Here is a 27,592-nt window from a genome sequence, read left to right as displayed (position 1 = left end):
CTGCTCCAGCAATGTGTAACTCCTCTCAAGGTGTGCTGAGTGGGCCTGACTTTGACTCCTGTGCCTGCTACCTGTGGGTTGCCTGTGAGGGCTGCCTTCTTTTCTTGTGACTCTCAGCTGCTGAGGGTCACCTCAGACTCCCCACCTTGGGTCAAGTCCCCTGGGCGTTGCTGGTCCTCTTCAGACTTGCAAAACCTTCTTCATTGACTCTTGCATTTGCCAAGGCTTGCTGGTGGTTTTCCAGCACCAATGACTGACTGCATCACGACCATCGATGTGGGACATCACTTGCATCACTTCTGGAACTCCCCTTCTGCTCCTGTGCTGCACTGCTGACTTTCTTCATCCACCATCGACCTGGTCCTGCATCCAAAGAAGGGTAGGTAGTTGCTCCTGCCACAGCAGGATATTCCAACTCAAACTGGACTTGGTCCCCTCCTTTTGCAGGTCCTCTTCTGTCAGGATTCACCTTTGGTTTCTTCCAGTCTTGTCTGGGTCTTGCACAGTCCTTTTCCAAAGTTTTCCCGTGGGTTTGGGGAAAAAACAGGTACGTACGTCCTCTCTCCTGGTCGCTGGGGGGCACCCTGGTACTTACCTTTTGGGTTTCCTAGCTCCTCCAGCTCCCCGCTACTAATTCCACTCCTCTTGGGGGAGGAATGCCTTTCACATTCCACTTACTTAGTATATGGTTTGGACTCCCCCAGGGCCTTCACTATTTGCTATCGTTTTTACTATTTACTATTGCTTTCTATGCTAATCACTAACTTCTAATGTGTATATAATAGTGTGTTTACTCACCTTTAAGTGGAGTATTGCCTATACAGTATTTTTGTATTTGTGTTACCCTAATAAAATACCTTTATTTTTGTAACACTGTGTGGTTCTTTCATGTGTGTAAGTGCTGTGTGACTGTAGTGGTATTGCACAAGCTTTGCATGTCTCCTAGATAAGTCTTGGCTGCCCATCCACAGCTACCTTCAGAGAGTCCTGGCTTCCGAGACACTGTCTACACCTCACTAATAGGGATTACCTAAACCTAGTATGAGGCGATAACACCATAGGTGCTCACCACACACCAGGTAATCTTCTTGCAATGGGCACAATGCCTCTCAATTTTGATGTATAGAGTTACAGTTGTTTGTTTATTCATCTTTGATTGTTTTCTATGTAGGTCTCAGGCTAGTGTTTAGACTCCTCATTATGGTATAAGATGGTTCAAGATTTTCATCAGCACTTTCGTCTTTCAAGTTCATTTGTGTTGTTCAAATTAAGATGATCATATTCTGTGAATCTGTACAAACATGAGGACAAAGCATACTTTGGTGGACTACCGTGGTCTTGTGATACAGCAAAGCATGAGAGTTTACCCTTACTAAGGATCAGTGAAGAATACCATAACAGGTGAAGGCGGGTCACATGTATTTATGAAGTTGTAAGTAAATTGGTCATGAATAAATAGACCTCAATAGTTGCTGTAGGTGCTGTTCAGCTCAGCCCAGGTGTAACTTACTACATGTAATAGCCAGCTATAGATTCACCAACACAAAACACTCGCTGACTGATGACGTCACACAGACACTAGACATTAGACATAGGAGCAAACGTCAAGACACTACAGTGAACCACAGATCACAGAACATGCTTGCCTATTCTCCAAAAGTTGACAGTAACACACTGTAAGCTTAGCTAAATATTGTCTCCATAGCCATAAATCAGAATACAAACAATGATTTATTAAGCACATGATGTTCAGTGATGTTTTGTGAATAAACTATAAGTGGGCACATTGCAACAAGGTATTGTACTCGAAGTTCTGACCTACTTAGGAAATACTTAGACACTGTGACGATTTATCAAATAAATGTATAAACAGAAGCAAGCAGTAGAATGCATTTTTTTATAAATAAATCAATAAATGGATCTAAGGTCAGAGAATGTTAGATGGATTAATTTGCCTTCGGCCGCTGTTCATACATATCACTCAGCAAAGGCCTAGCATTAGTAGATTAATTCACAAAAATTGTCAGATTATTTACATAGCAGCAAAGTTACTGTGATCCAATCAGACTGATGAAGGGATTAGCGAGAAAGTTAAATCAGGTAGACGGTGGGGGATAAGAGAAGATAGCCTCATTTCTAGAAGAAAAAAAACATATTGTTTTCCAGAAACATTTTATAAGTGCACCTGACTTTCAAAGTGACATAACTTGTCTACTCTGCAATATATTTTGTAAATCCTTATTTGAAACACAGAATGTCCCAGTGTGTTTTATATAGGGCCTCATATGGAGGGAGGCATTTAAATATGAAATTCTACAGTTCTTCACTGGAACTCACCACGTTGAAAGTATGGAAGCAAAATGGCACTTTTGATTGGAGCAGGGCCTACCCCAGATTTATATGGTACTGGAGGTGCACCGAAATGCATGCCGAGTAATGGGGCCCTTGCTAAAAGAAGTAATCTGATAGGAGAGGGAATCATATACATAGCCCATGTTTTGAGGAGATGTGGGCTATTAGCTAAGGTGATGACTTTGTGACAGGCATCTCTAGGTTTTAGCCCCAGTTCCCCCTTGAACGAAAATTGTTTGATGCTGAGGAAATCAATCTATCTGCTAAACTTCAGCTCCCTTATTTGTCAAAGTTGGGAGCAAATTATAAATTATTCAGCTAACAGTATTAGGCCTAACAAATATTACAGAACCTGGACTATTTCCCTCAACCTGGAGGGCAGATTTTTTGGTGTTGTGCTAGACAATCTTCCTTACTTCCCCCTTGAGGTGGTACTTGTACACAGAGGGCCCACAAACAGAAGTAAGATCCCTGTTCTGTGCTACTTAAAACATTGTTGAGGTTGAGCGCTCATCTCTATAGAGGAGCTAAACATTTAATAAGTTATGAGAAAAAAACGTACAAGAAGATTTTCAGTTTCCCGGTAAACAATTGACTTACTTTACTTCTTTGCAGGTGCATATAAAGTTTTCCAGCTGCTGCAGGCTAGCATCGCTCAGCTCACAAAATCTTAGATCAATCACGAGAAGTTTAGAATTTGCAAAGCAATAACTCAGAGCGCTGATGTCCAGAGAGTTGAGCGGTATATTGAATAAATTTACTTCCTGGGTGTGACCTGAAACATGCTCTGTCACATCACCATCGTGTAATTCGAACAAGCTGTGCAAGAAGACGAAGAATTTTATTTTGACAGGTTTCTTATCAATCCAGGCCTGAAACCAGCTTTTCAGAAACTCCTTCCTGTCTTTGCTGAGAGAAGGAGCCTCTGACAGTAAACCTTTGTTTGCATAAGGCAGGAGACCAAGAAACAATGGTATAAAGCTCTGGAACCTTTTCCAGTGATAAGTGGTGATTCCATTAAGATGTGGGCTTGAAGATTCTGTAATCTCTCCAAACACCCAGGCGTTCAGGACGGTCTGAAGCTCTGCCTCTTCCTGGATCTCCCCCACGCAGTACAAGGCAGCAAACATATCCCTTATGCTGTTGTGCCGATATTCAAACGTGTCTCCACTCTTGTCAACCGTAAAGAAGAATTCTGCTAAATGTTTAAAGAGGCATTCTGTGTGTGAACAATGTATTGCAATGTCTTTATTTATTTCCCGTGTTCCGTGAATAAGGTTGTCGTAAGACATCTCGCAGAGCTGATGGACCGAGCTCTGGATGGATTCTGGTACCTCGGATGCTTTAGTCTCCAACGACGGGCAGCACTTGTGATTAGTGTGTCCTGTCTCTGCTAAGGTCACCTTCAGACTGACCTGCAGAAGAGAGTACATCATTCTGCTGCGTGTGGCCAGAGCACCCTCGGACTGGGGACAAGGCCCTTTCTTGAACATGTGACACAGGACGCTGCTTAGCAGCGGAACTGACAGCAAACTGGACAATTTGTAGTTGCTGATAAATTCAGAAACATGTTTTGATCGGTCATCACCAGATATGAATTTCTCACAATATTCCTGAACCTGATCCTCAGTGAAAGCTTCCAATATAAATGTTGAGGTGAAATGTTCTCCGATTTTACGCTCAGAACCCAACCCAGAAGTGATTAAAACACGTGTGTCTGGAAGCAGCTCCTTGGATATTACTTTTGATATCAGGGCGCTTATATCGAGGGGTGTGTCAATATCACACACAGCTCCAGTTTGTGAGCTAATCCTCAATTCGTGATTAAACTCGTCCAGGCCGTCCAGAATAATGAGAACTTTGTCTGTGTTGAGCAGCACGTTGAGCACTGCAGACAGCTCGGGGCACTTCTTTTCTAAGAGGCTTCTCACACTTAGAGGACCTTTCATGGTATTTAACTCACTGAATGTCAAATAAATTATACATTTGTAGCAGAGATTTTCTTGCCCAGATGCCCATTGTTTAAGTAGACTTTTCGAGAAGCAGCTTTTTCCAATCCCGTCAAATCCCGTTATCAGCATCCGCTTTGAAATCAGTTCCTTTGTTTTATTGGTGAACAGATCTTCTGACTGTACAGTAATCTCCTTTTCTTCAAACGCAAACTCCCTGCGCTCAAGCAGTTTCTCTTGGTCCGAGCATTCTTGCTGCTCCTCTTTCTCCATCCAGTTAGGCAGCTTTTTCCCACTCGTGCGAAACCTTCTGCGCAGGTACACATCGTGTCCTTCTCCTCCAGAGCGGGCAGACTTCCAGCCAATCACTTCTGTGCTGCGGACTTTGTTCCGATATAATTCAATTGACCCTGCAAAGGAAACGCAGCTTTAGAAATGTGTTTACATTACTGCATCTGCTAAAAATAACGAACATACAGCAAAAGATGAGTGACAAATCTGCACTGCATAGCTTTTGTTAACTTCCACTTAGTACCTTGAAAAATATTCCTATTCGGATCTCTACTTCACAGTCTAGTAAATGGATTGCTTGAGTGGACAATTTCTGACCAGAGCAGATTTATTATTTCGACTCCTATCAACAAACATTATGACTAGTGCATAAACTGGTGGGCGACCCGGGTGGGGAGGGGGTCATTTAAAATTCTGGCGCAAGTGCATATATTGGTAGGATTCTCTTTTTAGACCAGGACAACCCCAACCACGTGTGAGATTGCTGCTAAAGGTTAAAAGAACTATTGGAATAGATACACAGGTGAAAAAATATCCCTTGGCATCAGAGGAGTAGAATGGCTTTATGAATATAAAAATGTAGAGAATGGAGATCTGCCTGGTAAGACTTTGGTAGCTTCTGTACACCAGACAGTGCTATGAACCGGAGGAGGTGGGGTGGCAGCTGGGACTGCAGGGGCCTTCAGGCTCCCCTCATCATCCCCATCATTGAGACTGGGTGCCCTGGGGACACCTAGGTCACATGTCCGGCCCTCCAGTGTGCATAGCCTTTGGCAGTGCGCAGCACGGGGTTGAGTGGTTATTGCAGTTGGTTGAAGAGACTGGCCACAGGCCAGGCCCTGCGGACAACCCCCGCTATGCACAGCTGAAGTCCATATGCAGCGCAGTGTTGAGTGGTTATAGAGGTTGGTCGCAGGGTCTGGCTGCACGGGGCGCGAGTTAAAGTTACCTTAGGGCACAAGTTATAGTTACTTTAGCTAACTATAACTATAACTGGTGAATTTCTATGGTTTGATACTTTGAAAATGTGAGCTTAGCTATAACGTCTCTGTAACCTTTGCTTTATATATATATTGGTGGTTGCTATGATATTTGAATAAAGAAAGACTCATTAAAACCTCCCAGAGTGCGGTGAATTATTCTTGTAACTATTATCGATCCGAAGGTGGTTTCCTCCGTCACTCACCGTCACCGGCAGATGAGTGCGCCAACCGAAAGTCTCTTCTGACCATTTGTACTACATATATATATATATATATATTTTTTTTTCCAAACAAAAGGTGCCGCACTCCTGAGGCTTTAATTTGCCAAATTCCATTTATTCACAGAGCAGCATTAAAAACACCACAACGCGTTTCAACTTCCCGTCTTTCTAAAGTGGTTTCAGGTTGTCGGTACATATTGTTCACATTAACATGCCTTTTATCATCTTAGAGGCATTCTGGGAATTATAGCACAAGTTGCCTCCTTTCAGAGTCCTTGCTCCGCTGTGGCTAATTAACCATACATCCACCTTCTGCTGATTTAACTCACATTCAAATTTATGAGGGTTTCGGTAAATTTCTATGTTTTTTTAAATGATATTTCCTAACTATAACATCCCTGTAACATTTGTTTTATATAAATATATATATTTGGTGTAAATCATTTCAGTAGTTTTGGAGATATTAGAGTTTACGAAATATAGATATCTGGGCGCGTGGATAACCCGCGGATCCAACTGGCCCCGTGCTGATATCTGATTGGCTGCCAACACTTAAACAAGGAGGTTTTAGCCACCATCTTGGATCTTAGCTTCAGCTGAGTCCCACAAAAAAAGATTAAAAAAAAGAAAAGGGGCTCGGTTAGGGTCAGCTAAACCCATAGCTCTGGTGCTGGGTTCCCAGAGGGACCCCACCTTAGGCTAAAAAGCTATTTTTTTATAACATCAAAAAAATCAGCTGATCCGGATCTGCAGATTTTTTGGACTGTTTAAAAAAAAGTGCTTTACCCACCCTTTTCTTTTAATTAATCCCGGGTGGGCCAGGTCCCAGGGGCATTGGTGGCCTTTAAAAGGAGGGGGGCACCCACCTTGTGCTTCAATTACACCTGCAAACCACCATATCCTCAGGCTGATTACAAAGGAAAATGTGGGGGTCCCCATGCCTCCGGCAGCCCCGCGGACCACCCCCTTCCATGGGTCAAGATAAAATGTTATACATAGGGGCCAGAGGTCCTTTGCAGCCCTAGGGACTGCCACTTCCCCTGTGTCCCCCTCTGTAGTCCCGGGGACCGCCACCTCCCTGGTGCAATGGTTTAATTATATATACAGCCCTGGGGCCTGCCACCTCCCCGGGGCAGTGATTTAATTGTATTGGGGAGGCCATGTGGCCCCTCTGTAGCCCCAGGGGCCACCACCTCCCCAAGCTAAAATAAAAGAATGAAGGGGTCCATTGCAGATCCCTGAGCACCGGGGACCACCACGTTCCTGGGGTAAAAAGAACATTGGGGGTGGGGGGGGCAATGATGGCCCTGGGGACGGCCACCCCCTAGAGCCTGCTTCTGCTATGTCCCAGGGTGCCCACCTCGGGACATAGATGTTTGCTTTCACTTGACAGGAGCATTGACAACTCCCACCAAGTCAGAGCAAACAATTCACTTTCTACAAGTGAGAGCTGTCATACAGGTTGGCGCAGGTTGGCTGCAGGGCCTTCAACCAACTCCCCCCATAACCACCCAATCCTGTACCACACACAGCCTTCAGCTGTGTGCGGCAGGAGTTGGTTGCAGGGTCTGTCTCTCTGGGTGAGAGAATAGGTGTGAGAGGAGGTGTGAGAGTGTCTGTCTGGTTGTGAAAGTGGGAGCATGCGGTCTGAGTGGGACAGTGAGTGGATGTGTGACGGTCTAAATGAGTCTGTGTGAGGGTCTGTTTGGGTATGAGAGTGGGTAGAAAGTGGGCGTGTGAGGGTCTGAGTCGATGTGTGATGGGATGAGTGGGCCTGTGAGTGGGTGTGAGTGTCTGTGAGGGTTTGTGAGTGGGTGCTCAAGTGTCTCAGTGGGTCTGAAAGTGGGTGTATGACTTTCTGAGTGGGTCTGTGTCTGAGTGCTTCTATGAGTGAATAATTTAATGTATAATTGAGTCTGTGAATGTTTTAAAAAACATTTTGCTGATATTCGCAAATTTGTTGTGACGTTACACGAGCGTCGTGCTGAGCATTGCAGTATATCTGCGAATATCACGTGGCATGAACAAATATTTTTAAGGTCATTATTTGACATTTGCTTGCTCACATCAATGTGACCCGCCAGGAGACTTTGTATCGGGTCAATGTGGCTGGATTGGGACTACATCCCCCAGCCTCCTTACCTCCAGGGTGGGCCCAGAAGTGCTTCTCAGGAGCAGTTGCGCTCCCGCAGCGCAGGACATTTGTTTACTCAAATCAATCTGACCTGGCAGGAGATTTTGTATCGGGCCAGTTTGGTTGGGTGGGACTGCATCCCCCAACCTCCTAACCTCAAGGGCATGCCCAGATGCACTTCTTAGGTGCAGTCGCGCTCCCGCAGCACGGGACATTTGTTTGCTCACACCAACCCGACCAGGCAGGAGAATTTGTATCAGGCCAGGTCGGCTGGGGTGGGACTACATTCTCCAGCCTCCTTACTGCCAGGATGGGCCCAGACACGCTTCTTAGGAGCGGCTACGCTCCCGCAGCATGGGACATTTGTTTGCTCACATCAACCCGAGCCGGCAGGAGGCGTTGTATCGGGCCAGTGTGGCTGGGGAGGGACTGCATCCCCCAGCCTCCTTAACCGCAGGGCAAGCCCAGACGCACTTCTTAGGTGAGGTCGTGCGCCCGCAGTGCAGGACATTTGTTTGCTTACATCAACCCGACCCATCAGGAGACTTTGTATTGGGGCAATACGGCTGGGGTAGGACTACATCCCCCAGCCTCTTTACCTCCATGGTGGGCCCAGATGTGCTTCTTAGATGTGGTCGCGCTCCCGCAGTGCGGGACATTTGTGTGCTCACATCAACCCAACCCGGCAGGAGACTTTGTATTGAGCCAGTGAGGCTGGGGTGGGAATACATCCCCCAGCATCCTTACCTCCTGGGCGGGTCCAGACATGCTTCATAGGCACGGTCACGCTTCTGTACGTGGGACATTTGTTTGCTCACATCAGTCCGACCCGGCAGAAGACTTTGTATCGGGTAAATGTGGTTGGGGTGGGACTACATCCCCCAGCCCCTTTACCTTCATGGTGGGCCCAGATGATCTTCTTAGGTGCGGTCGCGCTCCCGCAGCATTGGACATTTCTTTGCTTACATTAACCCAACCCGGCAGGAGACTTTGTATCGGGCCAGGTCGGCTGGGATGGGACTGCATCCCCCAGCCTCCTTACCTCAAGGGCAATCCCAGACGTGCTTCTTAGGAGCGGTCGCTCTCCCGCAACACAGGGCATTTGTATGCACACATCAACCCAACAGGAGACTTTGTATCGTGCCAGGTCGGCTGGGGCGGGACTACATCCCCCAGATTCCTTACCTCTAGGTTGGCCCAGACGCACTTCTTAGGAGTGGTTGCGCTCCCGCAGCATGGGACATTTGTTTGCTCACATCAACCTGACCCGGCAGGAGACTTTAAATCAGGCCAGTGCAACTGGGGTGGGACTGCATCCCCCAGCCTCCTTACCTCCACATTAAGCCCAGACTTGCTTCTTAGGTGTGGTCACGCTCCCGCAGTGCAGGACATTTGGCACCTGGCAGCAGAGTTTGTATTGGGCCAATACAGCTGGGGTGGGTCTTCATCCCCCAGCCTCTTTACCTCCAGAGTGGGCCCAGATGTGCTTCTTAGGCACGGTCACGCTCCCGCAGTGCAGGACATTTGTTTGCTCACATCAACCCCACCTGGCAGCAGACTTTGATTTGGGCCAATACAGTTGGGGTGGGTCTACATCCCCCAGCCTATTTGCCTCCATGGTGGGCCCAGATGTGCTTCTTAGGAGCGGTTGCGCTCCCGCAACACAGGACATTTGTTTGCTCACATCAACCCAACCCAGCAGGAGAGTTTGTATCGGACTAGGTCAGCTGGGGTGGGACTACATCCCCCAGAATCCTTACCTCCAGGTTGGGCCGACGCGCTTCTTAGGAGCGGTTGCGCTCCCGCAGCGTGGGACATTTGTTTGCTCACATCAACCCGACCCGGCAGGAGACTTTGAATCGGGCCAGTGCAGCTGGGGTGAGACTGCATCCCCCAGCCTCCTTACCTCAATGGCGAGCCCAGATGTGCTTCTTAGGCGCAGTCATGCTCCCACAGTGCAGGACATTTGTGTGCTCACATCAACCCGACCCGGCAGGAGACTTTGTACTGGGCCCATGCGACTCGGGTGGGACTACATCCCCCAGCCTCCTTACCTCCAGGGCGGGTCCAGAGATGCTTCTTAGGCATCGACGTGCTCCCACAGCATTGGACATTTGTTTGCTTACATTAACCCAACCTGGCAGGAGACTTTGCATCATGCCAGTGCAACTGGGATGGGACTACATCCCCAGCCTCCTTACCACCAGGACGGCCCAGATGTGCTTCATAGGCGTAGTCACGCTCCTGCAGTGCGGGACATTTGTTTGCTCACAACAGCCCGACCCGGCAGGAGACATTTGTATTGGGCCAGAACGGCTGGGGTGGGACTACATTTCCGAGCCTCTTTACCGCCAGGGCAGGTCCAGACATGCTTCTTAGGCGTGGTCATGCTCCCAAGCACGGGACGTGCGCAGGTGGGGTCCGGGCTTGCTCCCGGGCGAATACTGGGCCAAGACCCAGCCTGTCTTAGCTCGCCATAGCCCAGGGTCGGGCTCCTCTCTTTGATTTTTGGTTTAATTTTTTGGATTGCTGAGCATTTTTATGTTGAGATCATGGTGAAAAGGAAGGCCTTGCCAGGACAAGGATCTGTGCAGCTCAAAGGTATAACAACAGATAATTTCTTAGTGAGAGCCATCGATCTTACATAAATGAAATCAAACTGGTGGAGAGGCGGCTCTCACAAAAAGTGAGAAATCTTCTGCCCCTGCCTCTTACTACTGTTATGATGGATGCTGTGGTGGCAAATGGATACCTACCAAACAAGTCGGATACGGTTATTACAGTGGTTTTAGATTTGCTACAGGGAAGCCAAGGGCTTGATGGGCCTATTACTGTAGGGCTGGTGGCAGCCAATACTACCCGGCGGCGGGTAGGACCCTTAATATTACCGTTCAACAGGCATTTTTGCAAATCTCTATTTTGCCCACACAAGAAGGAGGAGCGTTAAGGCCAGCCAAGAGGTGGAAAAGAGCAACCAAGTATGCGCCTAGTCAAGGAAATAAAGGCAGGCAGGTGCAAGATTTGAGCCCCATTCCAGTATCAGTCCAGCCACCCTTTTTTGGGAGACCAAGGAGACTACTTGAAGGATTGTATAAATGATATACTGCCCTTTGTGCACAAGACTGGCAAGCATTGCAGGAACCGTGGTACAGTTGGAGAAACTCGTAAAATCAAATATAGATACTTCTCTCCAGAAGGAGGGGGGGCTGTCAGTAAATCTTGTCCCTCAGCCTATTGTAACTGGTAATTTACGTTCTTTTGAATCAGAAACTCTTCGAGCATTAGCTGACAGGAATAAGAATCTATTGGAAATAAATAATAGAGGCTCTAGAGAGGGAGTTGTAAACTCAGTACAATGCATAAAATCATGAAAGAAACATGCCCTCCTCAGTCCTCATTACACAAGCCTAGCCCATTAGCTCAGGGCTGCCAAGTTCTTATCCAAAACTGCTCTGTAACCAATCTTGATGCACCTGGGCCCAACGTTAAGGACAGAGGTTTGCACCTCTAGTCCCTGAGTGTTGTGGGACTAAAGAACAAGCTTCAAAACGAGGACTGGTTGTCCCATATTTGGAAATATGATGTGATCTGTTGCCAGGAGATCTATGCTGCTGAAAACATTGCTTTAAAGGCTTTTATGTCTTATTGTTTTGAAGCAACCCCGGTGTTGGTGGGAGGGGGGGGGGGTATTTTTGTAGCAAATTCCATGAGGTACCTGAAGATTAAGCAAACTGTAGCAACCCCCCACTTTCAGATTTTACAGTTTTATTCTTCTAGTAATTTTAATTTTCTTCCGGTAAACTACTTTTTTTTTTTTTTATTACATTGCAACCCACACATATTGTGGAAGAATTAGGACAGTTCATTTTAGATCATAGTGATAGGGGAAATGTTCATACCTCCATCATCTGGCCTGGGGATTTTATTATTAACAAATGTCCCCATGATTGGGAATGTATATGTGGATTTAGTGATATTTTAAAAGAAGCAAGTGGCCAGTTTGTGCTTACACCCTATGGAGAGACCCTTAACCATCTGATTTTAGTATTAAATTGAGTTTGTTAATCAGATGTTCAGGAGCATTACACGCATAACTCTCCTACCTTTATAGGTAGGGGACGTGGCTCAGTAATAGAGTTTGTACTAATATCAAGGTATTTGGCCCAGCACCGTGTCGTTTGTATAATTCCAACTATTCCTTTTAGCAACCATAATCCAGTTAGCCTAAGTCTGTATTCCCTATACCCTGACGGACCAAAAGGGAAAATTATAGCTCCTTTAAGTCATTCGGTAAATAGGGCAATTTGTCTACAATGGGGGTCAATTGATAGAAGATCTTTTTTTGAGAACCTAACCTTAAAAAATCGCAAAGAGGTTATGGGTTGCTTTGCAGGGTCAGAAGATTCTGTTAATATTTCAGAAAAATTCAGGAGACTCTGTAAAGCCATAGCAGGGGGCCTGACAGCTAAAAGGACTCATAAGGGCCATCCTTCCCACTCTTGTGTTTCACATGATTGTACAATTCCCTATAGAGCCCTCAAGATGGCCACTCATAGTACTCCATGGAATAGTGAGGATATTACATTGGAACTGTGAAAAAACTCAGCTGATTGCAAAAGCCCCCTAATGTTTTGCCCCCATATTTTATTTTTTGCTGATGTTTTCCTGACTCTGTTGGTGCCCTGGGCACTGCTAAACAGTCCCAGGCCTGTGCTCTGATTAAAATGATTATGCGAATTAGGCTCATTATAATTGGCAGTACCAACCTACCTATAAGTCCCTAGTATATGGTAGGGCATGTAGGTTTAGGGACCCCAGCATAGATAGGGCACCCATAGGTGCACTGCTGGTGTACCCAGTGTCATTTTAAAGGCAGGCCTGCCTTGCTGGCTGCTTTTAAACTAAAGTTACATGCAAATTTGACCTTGGAATTAAAAGTACTTCCAAAGTCTTAAACTACCTTATCTTTACATATGTCACCCCTCATGTGTGCCCTACATGGCCCTAGGACTGGGTGCTATGTAACAATAAGCTGGGACCTTATAAAACGTGTTTTATAAACCCTGGTGAGGAAAAATAGCCAAATTTGTTTTTCCTACACTGTAGAGAATGCGCTCCATAGGCTAAAATGCAGAGACTTTATTTTAAATTAATAAAGTCCCAAAAGGAGCTAAATATTTTAAGTTTGGTATCAAAGTTATTGTTATAATAAATCTCACATCTTGCCATTGTTGAATTTAATATAACTACTTCAGGGAAAGAGTTTAAGAACTCTACCTGAAAGTTGCCAACTTCAGCTCTTTAGTGCCCTTCTCTGATTGGCCTGCCTATGGTGAGGTGTGAAGTGGCCTGGGCTGAAGAGAAAGGAAGTGCCTGGGGGAGAAGATCTGCCTCAGCAGATGGTGAAACAGGATTCCAGGAGTGCAGCCAAACTGGTCTTCAAAAGAGGGAAGGGCATTTGGAGCAGTTTAGGACCTCGCCCATTTCCTGTAATCCCAGACAACCAGGTGCCCTCTTGATTAGATTAGGTGTGTGTTAAGGATTTTGAGCCACACCAGTGGGTGGGCTCAGCCAGACCTAACCTCCAAAATTCAGTTTGTGCCATTTTGGATTTTTAAGGAATGTTGCTCCCTGTGTTTGATTTTTGCCACACTTCCCAGGAAGTGGTCATCCAAGAGTTTATTGGCCTGCCTGTGGTTGGACAGTTCCCTCCACAGCTTTTCAACCCAGAGCAAGGATAAATTTGGCAGAGCTGCACCCACACCTTAGATCCCTACAAGGAATAATGACCGAAGAAGGGCCTGCTGGACCCCTGACCTGCACCTGGACACTGCACTCTGAAAGCCTGCACCAGCTGCACACGTGGACTTCACCACTAAAAGGACTTTGCCGTCTTCAACTGGTTCAAGAAGGGACTCCCTGCTTGCTAACCAGAGTCCCCTGCATCAAAACCTGAAAGACCGGACCAGCTGATCAGTAGCTCGTGGTCATTTGTGGATTTGAACAAGGTGCATTCTGAGAGTTGGAGTTCTAACCCTCAAGGAGGGACTCAGAGCTTCTGGAACCTTGGGATGAGTTGTGGACTCCTAAATGACCTTCTAAGACCTTCTGAAAGAAGATCCCAAAGTTTGGAGAACTTTTGGAAAAAAACTCCATAAAGGGACGGATCCTCCGTGGTGAGTCAAGCCGGCTTACCTCAACCGCGACCTGGCCTGACTTGCAGGTTCGTCCCACTAAAAAGCTCCAGAGCCCCAGAATTTCAGGATTTCACCAGGAGCTCCTGGAAAGGTGATCCGACAACCTTGCAGCGAAACTGGCCTACTGTGGCGGGTCGACCCACGTCAGAAGTAAAAAGCTCAAAAAAAGGGACAAAGTCCAAATGTAAAATGTTGACCGGGACTTCCCACGCATCATATGCGAGGAGGGCTCCAGGGATGTCGGATCAAGATTCAGCTTTGGCTGGATGAAGATTTTCATCCTGAAAAATCGTCTAAGTCCGAAGGTAGAATTCTTCACTAATGTCCCCTGCAACGTGTATCCAGAGAGGGCTCCAGGGAGGTCGGATTGGATTGGTGATTTTGTCCCACTGAAGAAAATCTTCAAGAAAAAGACTAAGGTCCTCATTATGACTGGCGGTTTCCGGGCAAGTCTGCTGTGCAGAATACTGCCACCATATCATCAGTGCTGGCGGTACAGTGACCGCTGTATTAGGAGTCACAAAGTGAAAAACGCCCAAATACAGCCACAAATCCAACACCGCTAGGCCGACCGACGGCAACTGAGTGACTGTCCGACGACCAGCCCCACTATGCTGACACCATTCCGTCCGCCCCATTACGTGTTAGTTTTCTGCCCAGCGGTCCATGCACCGTGCAACACGATTGGCGGTGTGCACTTCCGTGGTTCAAAAAGGTACCACCAGTAGTAGGCAACACCACTTTGGACAGTTTGAAAAACCCACACCTGAGACACAGACACAAACCACACACACCTGCTCATGCCACTATAAAACACTCCCCCTCACACACCCACAATCCCTAGCACTAACACACATAGCGCCAACCCATTCACACAGATCCCATATCCCACAGGCACCTTTACACAGCACACTCAGCACACACCACACAACTACACATATTGCGCTAGGTACACATCACACTCACGCACCAACATCACAACCGACCTGCACCCACATCGAAATACCCCAGCTCATCAACCAACCCACACTGCACCCTACACGCACTACATCCCCCCCACACAACATGGCATGTCAAAAGCACCCACATTTCACTGACAATGAGTTGAGGGTCATGGTAGATGAAGTCGTCATGGTTGAGCCACACCTGTTCAGAGCCCAGGTCCAGCAAACGTCGTTGGCAAGGAAAATGGAGTTATGGCAGAGGATCATTGACAGGGCCAACTTAGTGGGCACACATCCACACACAAGAGAGGACATCAGGAAGAGGTGGAACGACCTCAGGGTGAAGGTGCGTTCCATGGCGTCCATGCACCAGATCGCCCTGAACAAGACTGGCATTGGGCCCCTACCTCCACCCCCATGAGTTAACATCCTGGGAGGAGAAGGTCTTGGACATCATGCATCCTGAGGGCCTGAAAGGAATAATCGGAGGGCTCAACTCTGGTAAGTCAACAACAGTCCCAGGTACCAACCACTCCCGTCCAGCATGCGTACCCACCACCCATCACTGCCCAATCCACCCCTTCCTACACTTCTGCAACCCCCCAAGCACTCCATGCCCCTCCCATGCATGCCATACCACCCCTCTGCCACCATCACCGCCTAATGCACGGATGCCAAGCACAATGCCAAGCACCACAACTCCCACAGCACATCACTCCCTACACATCAGAGGATCACAGTCTCACTTCACAGTGAAACACCTGCATGGAAAACCATACCACACCCAGCCGCTCCACCCTGGACACACTGAACTCCCCCTCCCATGTGGCAACTACACCATACCCAGTCTTTCGTCCCCAAACCAGTACCCTAGGGATGGGGCAATCAGAAGGGTGCCCCACAGTACAGGGGCCAGGATCAAGGGCACACACCTAAGACAATGAAGGTTCTGGTACTACTGGGAATGGGCACACTGTGCCAGGGGCACAGGCAGAGGGGGCAAGGAGTAGTGGGAGGAGACCTGTGGTCCAAGGGATGGGGCAGCCACAACAATAGACTGGCCAGGCAGCCCACTTCCAAGTCCTGGGTGAATACCACCAAACCCAGGACACAATGGGCCACATCCTTGCAACCGTGCAGGAGAACCAGAGGCTGCAAAGGGAACACCATCAGGAGGCCATTCAGCAGTGGCAGGCCTCAATGCCACCATGGTCTCCATTGTAGGGTTGCTGAAGGAACTGACCAGCATCCTGCATGAGTCCTCCACCCACCAGCAGGCCCATCCCACTAGCCACATCCTAACAGAGCCCCCACTTTAGTGGCAGCTAGTGAAATGGAGGCCCTGTCAGAGGACCTGCAGACCACCATCACCCCTTCCCATGTAGCTGAGGAACCGCAACCAAGCGAGGACCTCCAACCAGACATCCTGCAGGAACTGATGCCAAGACCAACACCTCTGCCAGGAAGTGACCCTCTCCTGAACATTCTGTATTGTGTGCCACTGAGACACCCTGTTGACTGTCCTCTGCCATCTCTCTGTTTTCCCATGGCCCCCTATACTGGACCCGGACTACCCACAGTTGGTCTAACTACACTGATGAATTCACCCACCATGACCCTACTCTTCACCCCTTGCACTTGTCAGTCACAGATAAACACTATTGAGCACAGCTACCGCCAATGTGTTTTATTGTAAGAAGAACCATGTTCTCTGGCATAACATGTTTAACTGTCAACCCATTGTCCTTCAAAAGTTTGAGAGAGTGACAAAAGGGGGAACAATATGCAGCAAGGATGACAGTGGAGCAGGCAGAGGCTGGAGACATGTGTGCAAGTAGAACAAGACAGGGACAACAATTACTAAAGGAGTCAAATATGCCCACACAACACACATGCACTACAATTACAGTCCCTAATGTGAGATGGCAAGTGTCAGCTCTAATCATATGCACATGTCAGACCCACATTCCCATGATAACCATCTCCAATGGTCCTTCCATCACAGCACACAAAACGAAACTTAAGGCAGGTTCCACAGTCAGAAACAGCAATGTTGCAGTGCCTCCCAATGTGGACTCTCAGGATAGATAGCAATACTGTTGACACCACAATGTTTAGCACACATATTGTAGTTATGGCAGTTCAGGGAACAATGGACGTGCACAATGGACAATGGACATGCACAAACATGCACAGACATGTCACAAGTGAATCAACACAACAGCAGGGTGAGAATTGCATTGAAATATGCACAGTAACAACTACACTGATGGGCAAATGTGACCTCCATAAACCCACCCAGAGGCAGAGCTGCACCCAATACCACCAGTGCTAACAGACACCAGGAGGATCTTTGTCACAAGGCAGCCAGAGGTACAGGTCACATACCATACATCTGACACATACCTGTATTTCAGTGGAAGTATTGTCATATGAACTCTGCTCTGGACTCAGCTGCATCCTCATCATCTTCCTCCTCATCACTCCCTATGTCCCTTTCATCAGCCACCAGTCCAGCTGCCACCTCCTCTGCATCCAGCAATGGGAAGTGTCGTATCAGGGCCAGACTGTGTAGCATGCAGCAGGCAACGGCGATTTGACACACTTTCAGTAATTTGTAGAGTAGGGCACCTCTGGAGATGTGTAGATACAGGAATCTGGCCTTCAGTAGCCCTAAGGTTTTCTTGATCACACGCTTTGTCCCACTGTGGGCCTCAATGAAACAGTTTTCAGCATCTGTTGTCAGATGCTTCACAGGTGTCAGTTGCCAGGGAAGGTTGGGATAGCCAGAGTCACCTGTGTTCACAAAGGTAGGACCCATGTCAAGACCGGGAGGGAGATAGGGCAAGGTGTGAAGAGAGAGTACAGGGGCACACATACGAATGGATACATACCGATGAGCACGGCCCGGTCCCTCTGTAGTGTTGCCATCATGTGTGGGACATTGCTGTGCCACAGAATGAAGGAGTCATGCATAGAGCCATCACTTGGGAGATACACTGGCCAGTGAGACACACCACCTGCACATTGATAGAATAAACGTTTGTTTGGTTCCTGAATACTTGTTCATTTCTACTGGGTGCCACCAAGGCAACGTGTGTCCCATCTATGGCCCCTATCACATGAGGGACATATGCTAAATCATAGAAGGCAGCTTTGACAGTGGCTAAATCATCATGTTGGGGGAACCTGATGTGGCAGGGCAAATGTCTTAGCAGGGCACCCAGTTCATCCCTCAAAACATTACTGAACATCAGCTGTGACATCCCTGCTGCCAAGCCCACTGTCATCTGGAACGCCCCTGTGGCAAGAAAGTGGATGACTGACAACACCTGCACTGTGGGAGAGACGGCATTGGGATGACGTATAGCAGCCAACAGATCAGGCTCCAACTGGGTCACTAGCTCCATAATGGTCTTACGGATCAGATGATACGTCTAAATGATGTGTCGCTCTTCCAGGGTGGCCGGTACACAGGAGCATGTCCCATTCTCAACACTGCACCATATCTTGGAATAGGAGAGGGAGAAGTCACAAGAAGCTGCATTGACTGTTTGGACACAGTAAAGCTGTGTAATAGTCACCAAATGTCACCCATGACGCACCTAACATTCAGCCACTATTCACTAAATACATTTGAAATGGCAGCCGCCTCTCCTGCATGCACAGGACAGAGGGAAGTGACCTCATACTGCGGGTTTGTCCTCATGGCAGTAGGCGGTTGCAACCGCCGTGCAACTCCTCATTAGATAACATGGTTGTCTACAGGAGAGTGGAGCCAATTTTGATCACCGCCGGCAGTGACGGCGATGTCCGCAGTGGCCGTGACCACCATTTCATGCAGCTATGCTCACTTGACTCCTGACACTCCTGCACACAAGGCCTCCACTGCGTGTGCTGCTGTGTTCTGACTCTGGTAGCCAAGATACCATGTCCTACAGGAGATAGAGCACCAGCCTTCAGCCAGGAAGAATTTGAGAAGCTTGTGGATGGGGTCCTACCCCTGAATGGACAGTTGTATGGGGCACCAGAGCAGCAGGTGAGTCTAATGTCACCATCCTGTCTGATAGTGATGTGTATGGGAATAAAAGGCTTTGGGACAAGGCAGATAGAGTGGATGCATGGAGATGGGTGATGAGTCTGATCGTAAGTGGTGTGAAGACATGTGAGTGTGGGCATTAGATGTGTGCTGTCCACTGCTGACCCTGTGATGCCCCTCTACATGACTTTGTCCTTCTGTCTGTGTCACCCATGCAGGTCAGCGCCCATCAGAAGAAGGGGATTTGGCGTGCCATCGCCAAGCAAGTGTGGATCCTGGGGATCCAGGCCCGGCCGAGCACACACTGCAGAAAGAAGTGGGAGGACCTGAGATGCTGGGCCCAGAAGACCGCGGAGGCCCAGCTGGGGATGTCCTCCCAACGAGGAAAGGGTGCCCATCGGACTCTGACCCCCCCCAATGCCCTGCATTTTGGCAGTGGCCTTCCCTGGGGTGGATGGGGGCCACAAGGGGGTAAGTACACACTCTCATCTTGTTAATGTGTTGCTTAGGTGGGTTTGGGTTGAATACTAGTGGGAATCTGTAGCATAGGTACTAGGAAGATGCCTGTCCACTATGAGTATCAACCACCCTGTCATGATTGGTATCACAGATATGTGCCCATACCATGCAGACAGTGACTTATGACGGCAATTACTTCCAATGTGTAATTTGTGGGGTCACCCTCAACCAAGCTTGGGAACCCAGTTCCTGCCAGCAGCATCAGTACACCTGAGGTGTCAGGGCATTGTCATCTGTATTTGCCTACAACTGTGCCAGAGGAGATAAGTGAGTCCTCAACCTGCTACCATGTACTGTATGTGTAGTGAGGCAGAGTGTGCCAAGATGTCACTGAGCTAATTGTCAATGGCTTAGTAGGCATGTTACCCACCCATGCATGATTCAGTTGATTTAGGAGTACAGGAATCGGTCCCTATACAGCCATGTGAAGTTGCCAAGTACTGGGCAAGTGTGACTAGTATGACTCACATCAAGTACGAGTGCAATTGTACCACCATCAGCAGTTCACATCAGCATTGTTGTATTTTCCCCCATGGTGTCCCACTGTTGTAGCATGTATAGGCTAGGGCATGGTGTGCCATGGCATGGCAGCAGATAATGATGCTGTTACTCTGTTTGACTGTTGTGGTGGCATTGACCCATTGCACCCTGTCTCTCTCTCCCACCCTCCCTCCCCCTCCTCCTCTGTCTTTGTGTGCATCAGCATCATCTGGTGAAGGAGAAGGGGCACCAGCGACTGGGAAAGCTGCAGCCAATGGGACCCAGGGTGCTGATTCCAGCAGAGCCGAGGGGACCAGTGGGATGGAGGGTGAGGGGAGTGGCACGGGGGAGACAGGATCGACCACACCATCTTCAGACTCCTCCTCTGATAGCGGATCCCTGGCGGTGGTGGACCCATCTGGGACCACCCCAGTAACATCCTAGTCCTCCACCCCCCTTTCCAGCACCGCCCTGCCTATAGCTCTCTACCCAGTTGCCCGTGCCTATTCACCCAGGAGGGTGGGCATCTCCTTCGGTACAGGAACCTCTGACACAGTCAGCCCTGGTGCCCTCAATGAGGAGGCTATTGACCTCCTGAGGTCCATCTCTGTGAGACAGTCAACCATTGTGAATGCCATCCAGAAACTGGCATCACAGATGCAGCAGACCAATGCGTTCCTGGAAGGCATTCACATTGCCCTGTCTGGCCTGCAGAGATCGCTTCAGGCTCTGGCTTCCTCATTGACGGCAGCCAGTGTCCCTTCTTCTTCCACCCCCCCTCAAGCTACCTGTTCCCAATCTCCTAACCCTCTCCCCTCACCCATCCAAGGCACACTTTCTGATCCACATGCATCTACATCAACAGACACAGTACGCATGAACAAACAAAAGCACCACAAACACCAACACTGTCATGCAAACATACAACATTCAGATGCAGACATGACAACATCCACAACCTACACCGACTACCCTACAACCTCCCCCCTCACAGGCACTACACCACTCACACCTGCAGTCACCACCTCATCAGTCCCAGATCCTGCCACAAGTGCCGTTACTGCCACCGTAACCACAATATCAGAACCACATATATGCACCCCATACACCACATGCGCACTCAGCACGACTCTCAGCACCCCCACATGCAGCACACCTACCCTACCCGCAGACACCACCACAACATTCACTCACACATCCCCCCTGCCATCTCCCTGCATCTACCCCCCTCCCATCACATCTACATGCCCACACTCACCCACCCAACAGTCACACAGCACACACATGGCATCCAAGCATGCAGCTGCACCCAAATCACCTCCACCTACACACCTCTCAACCACTCTCTTTCCCTCCACTCCCATAGCTTTCTGCCATGACTGCTCCCCAAACCTCCAAGAAACGTTTCATCTGTGAATTTTCCCTGTTCCCTACCAGTGAACTAGTCCCTGCACCCCCCCCCCAAGCGCCCTGTTACCCTCCCCACACCACTGCTTTCCACCTCCCAGTCCTCCCCTGGTCGTCGCATGCCCCTCCCCCACAAAGTGCACAGTCACCCCTCCCAAACCCAAGCCCACTCCCCCAAAATCGAAGTCAAAATCCAAGCCCCCCACCCAAGCCTAAGGCCCCCCCTCCAAATCCACGGTCAGGGAGCCCCCCTCCAAACCTAAGGACCCCCCCTCCAAACCCAAACCCCCACCCCAGCCCTCCAGCCTCACTGCTGAGGTGCCTGCATGCCCCATTGATACCCCTGCCCTGTGGAGGTCAGTGGTTTGCAGTCAGGAGTCAAGTTGGGGGCTTATTCTGTGCCTAGTGTGTTAGGGGCACTATAGAACATTTTGGACTGGCCCTTGGGCCTCTTTGTACATAGCTCTTCATATCATTTTCACTTTTTTAATATATCTGCACCACTGTACCATTGGTGTTGATGGTAACAACCTTGTCCTGGCTGTCCTCCCACATGTATGTGACGTAAATATGTGATTTGGTGTGTGTGAGTGTGTGTATGTGTGTGTGTGTGTTGGGTCAGGTGTTTGCGTGTGTGTGTGTGGGTGTGGCTTGCCATGCGTGTGTGTAGTGTGTGTGTGTACTAATGTCCTTCCCTCCAGCGTGTGCTAGGCGGGTGTACTTACGGTTGGTGTCTTTGTCGCTGTCGCTGGTCCTGGATTTCAATGGCAAGCAAGAGCATTGGGAAGACTTGCAATTCACGGACGTGCCTGTGTTCCTGAAGGTGAGTGTTCCCTTTTCAGTGATCCGCTCCCGACAGGCTTTTAGTGGCGATGCAACCGCCCCTGAAATCCTGGTGTGTGCAGCCTCGTAATAGGGTCATGGGTAACAGGCTCAACGTCAGCCTGGAAATGCCTACCCCCGGCCGCAGCAGTCTGTCCGCAGTTGTGGTTTGGGCGGCAACTTGGCTGTGTCCTGTTGGTTCTATCCCATCCATGCTCATAATATGGCGGTCCGCTCTGCCAGGGCCGCGGCAGTGCGACCATGGAGGTCCATGGACCGCCAGACTCGTAATGACCACCTAAGTCCGAAGGTAAACTTTTGACTGAGGCCTCCTGCTTGCTGTAGCCGAGCAGAGCTCCATCGCGGTCAGCATTAGACTTTGACTTTGCCCCAGTCTATTGCGACTAGATGACCACATTGCGCTTTTAGTTGCTATGTGTTAGAAAGCATTCATTCTTTAAAAATTCACATCTCCTGTTCCCCTTATCCACTTTTAATCGTTTTATTGTCATATTAAAGATAAAAAGAAACTCTATTTTTATAAATTTGTGTTGGATTTTTATTGCATTTTGTGTTTGACTTATTTACTGTTTTGCGATCTTTAAATGATTTACACACCTGTCTCCGAAACTAACCCTTGTCGCTCGTTGCCAAGCTACCAAAGGTTGAGTGAGGATTAATTTATTGAGACTTGACTGGACCTAGTGGGGGTTAGTAGCCTATTGCTAAGTGTAGGTACTTACCTAACCATACCAATATTCCACTTTCCAACACTGCTGTAAACGCTTCTTAAGTTGAAGAGGTGCATTGTGGGAGTTGTAGTCCTAGACCCCAAGAGACAAACCAGAGCCTCTGAACCCTTGGCTGGTGCTGTGGACCACTTTCCTGTATCAGCAAACACTTCTGAAAGTACGGATGACAGTGTTACATCGTGTGTGGTCTGAACTCTGGACTTTGTCCCTGTCCAGTTGTCATTCTTTAACCCTTTGAACGCTATTTGCTTCTAAGCGCTAGAATTACTTTTCATCTTTAAAAAATAATATCTCCGGCTCCCTACGTTTGATGTTTGTCATTTTGGTGTCATTTAAAAGATAAAAATATAATCAATTTGTATAAATTGGTGTTGGATTTTTCTAGAGTTTTATGTTTTACTTATTTACTGTTTTGTTGATGTTAAATGCTTTACACACCTGTCTCCTAAATTGAGCCTAACTGCTCGTTGCCAAGCTGCCAAGGGTTGAGCTGGGATTAATGTATTGAGACCTGACTGGATCTAGTGGGAGTTAGTGGCCTATTGCCAAGTGCAGGTTCTTACCTGCCCTTATCGGTAATCCACTTTCTAACAGGCACGATTTAAATATACCCAAGCACTTAAACAGATGAGGCAGGAGTTCAGGTTGAGGGCATGAGAACACCCGCAGAAGGCAGCCCAATTCAAAGATCCTAAATTATTTTGGAATACTGTAAACCACTCTGATTTCTCTGATGAAAAATCTGATGGGATTATATGTCATAATACAGAACAGGAATGGGATGACCATTTTCCTGCAGTTTTTATGACGAAAGTATTAGCAGTGAGGAATGTGGGCCCAAAAGGGAGGAAGTATGTGAAGTTGAGTTTATAGATTTACCAAGTGTAATAAGAGCAATGGAGAGTGTAACTGCGGGTAAGGCTACTGGCCCGGACAGGGTGCCAGTAGATTTGTTTAAAATGTATTTACATTTTTGGTACCCATTGATTACAAACGTGCTGAGGGCAGCAGTAAAGTATGGTCCGCCAGCTTCCTGGAGGGAATCAATAATTGTCCCCAGTTATAAGAAAGGCAATCTGAATCCCCCTAACTGTTATCGAACAATAGCGCTAATGGATTCAACTATGAAGATCTTGGGCCGGATTATTTTGAGGAAGATAGAAACTTGGGCCGAGGACAATTCATTTTTCAGCCCGACACAATATGGCTTCCGACAGGGCTTGGTAACAACAGAGCAGGTGTTGAACCTTACACTCATTCTGGGTAAATATGTGACAGTGAAGAGAAGAACCATCCATATGGCATTCGTGGATTTATCCTGTGCTTTTGATATGGTGGATAGAGAGATAGAGAGCTATTGTGGGCTATGATGGAGCAGCAAGGCATAGACCCCCCTATACTGGACCTTATTATAAGACTTCATGAGGGAATTACCACTACTGTTCGTTATTCCAGGGAGGGTGATTGCACATCGGAACCTTGAGTATCCAGGGGAATAAGACTGGGTTGGGTACCTGCCCCATTTTTATTTCTTTTTTATATACATTCTATAGATTTAGCATTGAGGGAATGCACTAATGATGTACCCAAAATTGGTAATCAATTAGTCACGGTTTTGGTACGTATAACAAACGGATTGCAAAAGCTGATTGATGGTTTTAATAATTTAATGATAGGCCTCTAGCTTAGGTATAACTACCTCTTGACTTTAGAAGTCATTTCTAAAGTAATGTGGCCCCCCAAAAAACGTAAAATCTAAGGCTTAGTGTATAGGGAAGAGTCCCAAGGCAGAAACGAAAATGTTTAATTACCTAGGTATTTTATTAGATTCTAATGGGAAGTGGGATAGATTAGTAACGTAAAGAGCAAATAAAATGGGGACAGTGGGACAGTCCATATTTAGATTTTCTAAGTGATTGGGACGGAGGCCGGAGCTCTATAAAAGCAAACGTATAGCAGTGGTAACCTTCGGCGCTGGGGTATGGGGCTATTTTGCTGCAGGCAAACTTCAAATGGCTGAAAACAGCTTTTTGTGTAGGTTATTAGCTGTTTCAAGAGCCACCTCTAGCTTCATCGTGCATACCGAACTAGGGGCCAGATGTATCAAGGTTTTTTGCATTCGCAAACGGTGCGAATGCCCGTTTGCGAATGCAAAAAGCCAGTTCAGAATGTATAAAAAACATTCTGAACCCAATTTTAAGGAATCGCAAAAATAGCAATTTCTTAAAATTGCGACCAAGTTTAGAGACTTTCTAAATAAGAAATCGCAAATAAGGATTCCTAATTTGCGATTTCTTAGCACATGTATGAATACATTCCTAAATGCGAATTGGGCATTTAGGAATCGCTATTTACCACCAGGCTGAACCTGGTGGTAAACATGTGCAAAATTTAAAAATGCATTTTTAAAATGTACATGTAAAGCACATACGCCCTTTTGGCATGTGTGCACCTTACATGTCCCAGAAAAAGAATTTGGGGTGCAGCAGAGGGGACCTTAAGCCCCCAGCACCCTGAGGTTTTGCATTTCCAAAATTGAAATTTCTGGTTAAGAAATCGCAATTTTGGAAATGCAAAAAATTCGCAGATATGGGCCCATAGGTGCGAATGGGGACAGATTTTCTATTCGCGATTCGGAAATAGCATTTGCGATTTTTAAGAAATCGCTATTACCGAATCACAAAAATCATACATACCTTTTTGCATTTCTGAAATAGCGATTTCTTAAAAATCGCTATTTGAGAATCGCAATTCGGTTGTATGATACATCTGGCCCTAGGTGTAGGATTCATTTGTGACCGTATTAAGTTGACTCCACTTCTCCTGTAACATAGCATTCATTCCCTGGCTGACATATACAACATATATCTTTTATTATCTAGATTGTGTGCATTTGCTTGATAAGCCGGAGTCAATTGCTGCCATTTCTAAAGCTAGATTAATTGAGCTTCTTGACTCCGCCAGGGAAGACGAGAGATTGATTAATATTTTAGATAGACCTACTGCTATAACCTATATGCAAGTAAACATGACAAACAGTTCTGAACCTTTTGCTATCATGTATAAAGTAGAACAGAGATGTTACCTCACTAGATTAAGGCTTAATGCCATCCATCATCTGGTATGGTAGCCTTTCCAGTCTGTGGTTCTTGGTATACATCTCTTCCCCCCTGCCCGTGTAATGGACATTCTGCACAATCAACTGTGCACTTTATGTTATTTTGCACATTGTAAATATGTACCAGATTGAGATTCTTGCATCCCATTTTGCAGAACAGATATTTTAATTCTTATAAGGAGGGGTTAATTTACTTACAATGTCTGTCTACTATGGATATTTGTGCAGCAGTACTTAATTATATTAGAGCCTCCTTTGCTATAAGAAAACCATATGCACTTTCTCCATGTGAGAATGCTGCTACTATAGGAATTTTTATTAGGATTTTATGCATGCACAAATGTTACAGCCTTGTCTATGATTAGCAAGATGTAATGATGACGTTTCTAGTATTTACTGTATGTATTTTTAATTATCTTTTAGTTATGTATATTTTTATTATTTTATGGCTGAATTTAAAGGCTGAATAAAGATGGATTGAATTGAATTCAACTGGCCCAAAAAGACTCCTATAGCACAGCCCTAGGGTCAGGGTACCTCCGCCCTGACTCCTAAATCCACTTTTCAATTTATTTTTCAGGCCCAGGGACTATGGGGGTCATTACAACCCTGGCAGATGGTCGAGAACCAGCGGTAAGACCGCCAACAGGCTGGCGGTCTTACCTTGGTGAATTATGACCATGGCGGTTACCGCCATGGTCATCCGCCGGTTCTCCGTCCCGCCCGCCAGGGCGGAGATGACCGCCGGGCTGGAGACCTGGGTCTCCAGCCCGGCGGCCGTCAGTATACCGCCGGCAGTATTTGGACCCGGCTTACCGCCGTGGATTTCATGCGGTTTCAACTGCCATGAAATCCATGGCGGTAAGCACTATCAGTGCCAGGGAATTCCTTCCCTGGCACTGATAGGGGTCTCCAAGCACCCCCCACCCCCACCCGACTCCCTCCCCTACACCCCCCACCACCCCTGCCACCCCCCAAAGGTGGCAGGGCCCCCCTCCACACCCCGACCCCCAACATAACATTACTCACACACACCTGACACGCATGCAGGTACCACTAACACACACACGCCCACACCCCGACATACATGCCTACATCCACACACACAGTCAGACACGCACACCCACATTCAAACATACACGCACACATCCATACAGCCATACCCACAGCCATACACGCACTCATTCACATACACAAAACACCCCCGCAAGCATACACGCACCCACACACCCCCTCTACATACACACACGCACACCCCCATGCACACACACAACACACAACACCCCCTCACCCCCTCCCCTAACGGACGATCGACTTACCTGTTCTGTCGATCCTCTGGGAGGGGACGGGAGCCATGGGGGCAGCTCTTCCGACACCACACCGC

General features: G+C 47.6%; 1 protein-coding gene across 1 annotated transcript in view; it reads right to left on the bottom strand.

Annotated features, from left to right (window-relative positions):
* Positions 1-27,592, bottom strand: part of LOC138287187 (NACHT, LRR and PYD domains-containing protein 3-like) — a 593,954-nt gene that overhangs the window by 270,607 nt on the left and 295,755 nt on the right. Inside the window, exon 7 of the mRNA XM_069227549.1 lies at positions 2,953-4,711. Coding sequence (XP_069083650.1) covers positions 2,953-4,711 — 1,759 coding nt within the window. The remainder of the gene's footprint in view (positions 1-2,952; positions 4,712-27,592) is intronic.

The sequence above is a fragment of the Pleurodeles waltl genome, chromosome 4_1, assembly GCF_031143425.1.
Source record: "Pleurodeles waltl isolate 20211129_DDA chromosome 4_1, aPleWal1.hap1.20221129, whole genome shotgun sequence".
In the NCBI taxonomy this organism is placed as follows: domain Eukaryota; kingdom Metazoa; phylum Chordata; class Amphibia; order Caudata; family Salamandridae; genus Pleurodeles; species Pleurodeles waltl.
This window is presented reverse-complemented; position numbering and strand designations above follow the sequence as displayed.